This window comes from Bison bison, unplaced genomic scaffold (genome assembly GCF_000754665.1).
Source record: "Bison bison bison isolate TAMUID 2011002044 unplaced genomic scaffold, Bison_UMD1.0 scf7180017864263, whole genome shotgun sequence".
Taxonomy (NCBI): domain Eukaryota; kingdom Metazoa; phylum Chordata; class Mammalia; order Artiodactyla; family Bovidae; genus Bison; species Bison bison.
Window position 1 is genome coordinate 1,148,277 of NW_011494835.1, and position 7,792 is coordinate 1,156,068.

Here is a 7,792-nt window from a genome sequence, read left to right on the forward strand (position 1 = left end):
AGGCTTTGGCATAGTCAATAAAGCAGAAAAGATGTATTTCTGAATGTTTTTCTTGCTTTTTCGATGGTCCAGCGGATGTTGGGAATTTGATCTCTGGTTCCTCTGCCTTTTCTACAACCAGCTTGAACATCTGCAAGTTCATGGTTCACATATTACTGAAGCCTGGTTTGGAGAATTTTGCACATTACTTTGCTTAGTGTGTGAGATGAGTGCAATTGTGTGGTAGTTTGAGCATTCTTTGGCATTGCCTTTCTTTGGGATTGGAATGAAAACTGACCTTTTCCCGTCCTGTGGCCACTGCTCAGTTTTCCAAATTTGCTGGCATATTGAGTGCAGCACGTTTACAGCATCATATTTTAGGATTTGAAATAGTTCAGCTGAAATTCTATCACCTCCACTAGCTTTGTTCATAGTGATGCTTCCTAAGGCCTACTTGACTGCACATTCCAGGATGTCTGGCTCTAGGTGAGTGATCACACCATCGTGATTATCTGGGTCGTGAAGATCTTTTTTGTAAAGTTCTGTGTATTCTTGCCACCTCTTCTTAATATCTTCTGTTTCTGTTAGGTCCCTACCATTTCTGTCCTTTAATGAGCCCATCTTTGCATGAAATGTTTCCTTGGTACCTCTAATTTTCTTGAAGAGATCCCTAGTCTTTCCCAGACAACAACAATATGTGTGACTAATAAAAAAGTAAACATCAGTGATAGGAAATAGGTACACAGTACACTGCTAAAATGAGATATAGTTTTCTATATCTCATATTTCTATATTTCTCCCATATGCTATAGTGATTGATATAAAAACTTGAAGATATTCTATACTGGCTATAGTTTGTCTCTCTATAATAGTCTCATTATTTGTATTGTTTGTTCATTTTTTTCAGTCAAGAGAATCCATTCCGTTAAATGACCTAAAGTCGGAAGTATCACCCCGGATTTCAGCAGAGGACCTGATTGACTTGTGTGAGCTGACAGTGACTGGCCACTTCAAAACACCCACCAAGAAGACAAAGTCCAGTAAACCAAAGCTCTTGGTAGTCGACATCCGGAATAGTGAAGAGTATCCTTTACACATTTGGTTTTAAAGGGTGGTACTGCTTTATTCACATTGCTTCCTTTTCATTTAAAGGGCATGTGATAAAAACAATGAACATGTTTGGGATTCCTCTGAATTCAGATAGCTAAATCTCAAACTGGTGCCAGAACAGACTTGCATAATATTAATATAATGTTTCATAAGATAACATTACATACCAGAGACCTTAAAATACTTTCCAAACAACACTAGAATAGTGGGCTATTTTCTTGGTTTTTGTGTTTCTCTGGTGTATATTGGTACTCCTGGGGGAATTTGAATCCTTCCTGGCATAGATAAAACTTTGGCAGAGATGAAAAGTAAGTGTTTACCTGATCTACCTCTTAGCCTAGAGAGGAAAGTTCACCAGATCTCAACTCTGAACTTTTATTTATTATAATTTTCAAAATATTGGCTTATAGGGAACATGTTAGAGTATTTTCCACTGATATTTTACTATTAAATGTACCATAACTTCTGGTGGTTTTGCTTGGCATTAAAATATAAAAAGTTACAAAGTAGTAATAGTTTAGTCTTTCTCCTTATATTTTCATCTCTATCAGATTTTTGTAAAGCATGTCTTGATTCTCTATACTCTTAAATCTAGATAAATGATTTTCTGTTTTTGTTTTTTTTTTTTTTTGAACCAGGTAACTACCTCTTAAAATCTTTCTTAGAATCTCAATATATAAAATATAAATGAAGAAATTTTTTACAATTAATTTTCTTTGTAAGTTAACATTTGTAGCATTTACTAACTATAAATAAGGGTTATATGTGGATGAGGATTGGCAAGTTGGTGGTTTCTTATATGCTGAAGCTGGCATATAAGTTTTCATGTGCATATTTTCAATCACAGTTTTTGAAATGAAATTTTAAAATGAAATTCAAGCCATAGATTTCCAGAACTCCTGAAGCAATCCTTAGAATCTTAGATTACTGAAAATACTTTGAGAGCCTTCTACTTCAAATGATACCTCACCATCTTTCTGTGAAAAGTTTCTACTTTCCCTAGACTGTGAGACCCCAAGTTTGGGGAAAATATAAATGTTCATGTTTCTGGTGTTAGGGCATTAGGGGTACTAAGAGTTCCTCAGCAGAGTAGAGTGGACTCCCAAAAGAAGCATTCAGTTCCAATTGACTGGTCAGGGACCCCTGATGTACAAGTTCTACTTATCCATGATTTCAAACGTTTTAAGTACTTTTAGTTTCTTAATGTTATAGTTTATGTTTCTTTTGGTTGAGCCTTTAGTTATTGGAGAAGGAAATGGCAACCCACTCCAGTGTTCTTGCCTGGAAAACCCCATGGACGGAGGAACCTGGTACGCCATAGTCCATGGGGTCACAAAGAGTCAGACACAACTGAGCAATATTTACTTTACTTTTACTTTTATTTACTGACTCATAAAACCATCCAAAAAAGCATAATTTTACAGTGATTTATCCTAATGTTAAGGACTATTACTAAAATAATTAAAACAGTTTATATATACACCACACTCCTGATATTTCCTTTCAAGCTACTTAATTAACCACTTGAAATTTTTAAATACACACAGTATGAAAGGAACATTCAATCCAAGTTTTCCAAAGCTTGTGGTCTGACTTTAATTTTTATTAAAACTCTCCTTTATTTTATACAGAATAAATATAAATAGAACAGCAGAAAGCAGAGCAACTCACCTGAACATTGTTCTCTGATAAGTATAGGTGAGTTGCCCAATGTAGGAGTGTCTTTATGTCATCCTACCACTCTTGGTTCAAGGTTGGGACTCGGCAGAGACCTGGCTTCAGTGACTTTATCTCCTCTGATTTCCTCTCTTACTGTACTTGCTGGTTTCTTGCCGGTCCAAAATGGCCAAGCATATTTATACATCAAGGCCTTTGTCCTCACTCCTCCTGCCTAGAATATTTCTCCCCACATCTTTTATAGCCTGCCTCTTTACATCATTCAGCTCTGCTGAGATATCATCTTTTCTCAAAGGAGATAGTCACTGAAGCCAGAAGGTATGGGGCAGTCAGAAATCTCTACACTGTGAGTTTAGAGTTACTAACATACTTTTAATTACTCAACTACCTGTAATCACTATTCAAAAAAATCCACGATGAGAGATTTATGCTGTTGGTTAAAGACTTTTCACTGTCCTGTTGAAGATACAAAAATGTACATGGTGGCAGTTTTATGCCTGACCTGTTTCTTTAAAATGAGAGACACTTAGAATGAATAATTTATTAAGATTCAATAGATATAAGTGAATTGACTTCCAATAATAGCGATCATTAAGCTCTCACAGTGTGCCAAGCGTGGCATAAAATAATATCTCTATTTTACTGATGAAGAAACTGAGGCTTGAAAAGGCTGATCAACTTTCGCAAGGGCACATAACTGACAGTTGGTAGAGCTAGCCTCATGTTCCAAGCATTTTTTTTTTTCTAATTTTATTTTATTTTTAAACTTTACATAATTGTATTAGTTTTGCCAAATATCAAAATGAATCCGCCACAGGTATACATGTGTTCCCCATCCCGAACCCTCCTCCCTCCTCCCTCCCCATACCATCCCTCTGGGTCGTCCCAGTGCACTAGCCCCAAGCATCCAGTATCGTGCATTGAACCTGGACTGGCAACTCGTTTCTTACATGATATTTTACATGTTTCATTGCCATTCTCCCAAATCTTCCCACCCTCTCCCTCTCCCACAGAGTCCATAAGCCTGTTCTATACATCAGTGTCTCTTTTGCTGTCTCGTACACAGGGTTATTGTTACCATCTTTCTAAATTCCATATATATGTGTTAGTATACTGTATTTATGTTTTTCCTTCTGGCTTACTTCACTCTGTATAATAGGCTCCAGTTTCATCCACCTCATTAGAACTGATTCAAATGTATTCTTTTTAATGGCTGAGTAATACTCCATTGTGTATATGTACCACAGCTTTCTTATCCATTCATCTGCTGATGGTCATCGCAGCACTGTTTATAATAGCCAGGACATGTTCCAAGCTTTATTCTCCAAGCTTTATGCAGGTGGCTGTTTGGTCTTTTCATAGGACTATTCAGCAAGCATAAACAAGATTGAGATATGTCACTTAATATAAATTATTGACTGAGATGTGTATTGATTCCAAATTATGTGTTCATACACTGTATGTCTGTACGTACTCAGTCGTGTCTGACTTTTTGCAACCCTGTAGACTATAGCCTGCGAGGCTTCTCTGTCCATGCAGTTTTTCCAGGCAAGAATACTGGAATGGGTTGCCATTTCCTACTCCAGGGAATCTTCCGGAGCCAGGGATCAAACTCGCATCTCCTGTGTCTCCTGCATTGGCAGGCAGACTCTTTACCACTGTACTGCCTGGGAAGTCCCATACATGGTATACATTCTTCAGGTCGTACACACAAACTGAACTATAGATTCCAGTGCCTCTGTGTGTAGGGGCCTTAATCCCAATTAAATACGACTACTACTTATCTTTATACAGACACAGACACAGAATCAAAGAAAAATGAGTTATTTTAAATACTGTAGAGAAAATTTGGAATGCTTTGAGAGAGGAAGCATGTTAGAAAGGTTCTTTCCTACTGTAGTAACTTAATTTATAAGATCTAATGCTTTCAAAGTATGTTTTATTAAAATTTTCCAAAACTGTCACTAAGATGCTGTAATTTTAAAACTAACAAAGTAAGCCTGTTGAAATCTTCATATTTTTTCAAGGAATCATTTTTGTAGACTAACTTAATTTTTCAGTTAAACTCTGGGATTAACATGACTTTTCCTATCTGTTTAAGAAATGAATAAATATTTAACACTAGTATATTTTTTAAATAGTTTTATTTCTCCAGTGCCTACAAATTATAGTCCTATACAGTACAACAGGGAGGAAAAAAAAAACCAAACCAGAAACTCTGTAACATCTTTTTCTTCCCCTAAGAAAGTTATCTTTTTAAGTGTTGTATATAATATTTAACTGTTTATAGTCTTCTTATGTCATTTTTTATGCTTCCCAGGTGGCTCAGTGGTAACGAATCCACCTGCCAAAGCAGGAAACATGGGAGACACAAATTGAGTCCCTGGGTCAGGAACATCTCCTGGTGTAGGAAATGGCAACCCACTCCAGTATGCTTGCCTGGAAAATTCCATGAACAGAGAAGACTGGCAGGCTACAGTCCATGGAGTAGCAAAGAGTCAGAGATGACTGAGCATACACACAATCATTTTTTTATCCTCTGCTTTTATGGATCAATTAAGCAGGAAAATTTGGCTAATACACTTCTTCATATAGGTGATACATCTTTATATCGGTGAAAAATTTGCTTTCCTCATACATTTTACTCTGTCTAGAATTAAATTTCATGTTGTCTTTCTTCACCTATGTAAAATAATTAAAATGATCATTTATGAAAAGGAAGGAGACAGTGTTATCCTTCAGCAAGATAAGCTACCAGTGAATTCAAAGGACAGCCTTACCCCTCCCTAGAACTCTGCTATGCACATAGGGAAAGAAAAGTACCTTTTTCCTCTACTTTTCTAAGTTCTTTTCTATAGGGACCCCTATAACAGAAGACAAATTCACAACAGAAAAGTATACAGATTTTATTTAATAGAAGTTTTATATGACATAAGCGCCTTCATAAGGAGCACGTGAAGAATTGACTAAACCTGAGTGTTTTTAAGCTAGGTCTGATGAAAAGTAGACAGCCATGGGAAAATGTGATAGAGCAAAAGGGGTTTGAGCTAAGCGTTGTAAACTTTTGTAGTAAACCAAGGAAAACTTCGCAAGACCTGTCCATTCAGATTCCTCTTAGTGTTCCTCAGTCTTGAAGATAAGGATGTTCCTATCCTCTAAGTATTAATATAAGGAGCGGGCACGTGAGCTAAATCACTTCGATCATGTCCCACTATGTGCGACCCTGTGGACTACAGCTCTCCAGGCTCCTCTGTCTGTGATTCTCCAGGCAAGAGTACGGGAATGGGTTGCCATGCCCTCCTCCAGGGGATCTTCCCGGCCCAGGGATCCAACTTGCATCTCTTATGTCTCCTGCATTGGCACACAGGTTCTTTACCACTACCACCACCTGAGAAGCCCAATATAAGCAGGGCATCTCTCAATTGAAGGTTTTATGACCTGATGCATGGGAAGGTCAGAAAATCCTTCCTGCACATGACATTTCTCAAATTCCTTGGGCTTAAAATATTCAGTATGTCAAGATGTCGTAATTTGGGGTGGCGTGTCCTGAACCCCATCACAGAGATAATATTTTAATCTATTATCAGTTTTTGTGATTGTAGGTGAGGAGAAGCATGTCAAAAATATGAGAACTGCCTCTAACCTAGGAGGAGACCAAGAGAGGAGGGGAATTTAGACAAGGAAGGCTGGAGGACATGAAGACAGACTTCATACACTTGGAATAGAGATATAATCCCAGCTTTAGAATATGAAGGAACCCTAGAGATAATCTAGTTCATATTCTCAATAGTAGAGCTAAACGGCTTATATCAGGGAGGCTAAACAGCAAAGTTTTGTTGAAATCTTATTTTCTTTTTGTTTTTATAAGAAGGAAACATGAATTGTTAATCTAGGTAAAGGTTCAGGTCAGTTATTTTTGTCCTTCAGTACATAATGGAAACTTCAGAGCAAACAATAATTGAATATTTTAGAGAGGCAATAGAAAATGTTCCTCAGGTAGTACATAAATTTGATAAGTATTTAATAGTTTTAAAGATAATACACAAGTTAAACCGCTGTTTTCTTTTTTTTTAATTTAAATTTATTTATTTTAATTGGAGGTTAATTACTTTGCAATATTGTATTGGTTTTGCCATGCATCAACATGAATCCACCACGGGTGTGTACACGTGTTCCCCATCCTGAACCCCCTCCCACCTCCCTCCCTGTACCATCCCTCTGGGTCATCCCAGTACACCAGCCCCAAGCATCCTGCATCGAACCTGGACTGGCAATTCATTTCTTATATGATATACATGTTTCAATGCCATTCTCCCGTCATGCCAGCCTTTCCCTCTCCCACAGAGTCCAAAAGACTGTTCTATACATCTGTGTCTCTTTTGCTGTCTCACATACAGGGTTGTCGTTACCATCTTTCTAAAGTCCATATATAGGCGTTAGTATACTGTATTGGTGTTTTTCTTTCTGGCTTACTTCACTCTGTATAATAGGCTCCAGTTTCATCCACCTCATTAGAACTGATTCAAATGTATTCTTTTTAATGGCTAAGTAATACTCCATTGTGCAATTGTGCAGTAGTTTGAGCATTCTTTGGCATTGCCTTTCTTTGGGATTGGAATGAAAACTGACCTTTTCCAGTCCTGTGGCCACTGCTGAGTTTTCCAAAATTGCTGGCATATTGAGTGAAGCACTTTCACAGCATCATCTTTCAGGATTTGAAATAGCTCAACTGGAATTCCATCACCTCCACTAGCTTTGTTCATAGTGATGCTTTCTAAGGCCCACTTGACTTCACATTCCAGGATGTCTGGCTCTAGGTCAGTGATCACAACATCGTGATTACTGCACAATTGCACTCATCTCACATGCTAGTAAAGTAATGCTCAAAATTCTCCAAGCCAGGCTTCAGCAATATGTGAACTGTGAACTTCTGATGTTCAAGCTGGTTTTAGAAAAGGCAGAGGAACCAGAGATCAAATTGCCAACATCCGCTGGATCATGGAAAAAGCAAGAGAATTCCAGAAAA

General features: G+C 37.5%; 1 protein-coding gene across 3 annotated transcripts in view; it reads left to right on the plus strand.

The window, feature by feature from the left end:
- TBCK (TBC1 domain containing kinase) overlaps positions 1 to 7,792 on the plus strand; it is a 213,329-nt gene that overhangs the window by 161,266 nt on the left and 44,271 nt on the right. For all 3 annotated transcript variants that reach the window (XM_010848238.1, XM_010848237.1, XM_010848240.1), the window contains one exon: positions 887 to 1,062. In XM_010848238.1, the coding sequence (XP_010846540.1) occupies positions 887 to 1,062 (176 nt within the window). The remainder of the gene's footprint in view (positions 1 to 886; positions 1,063 to 7,792) is intronic.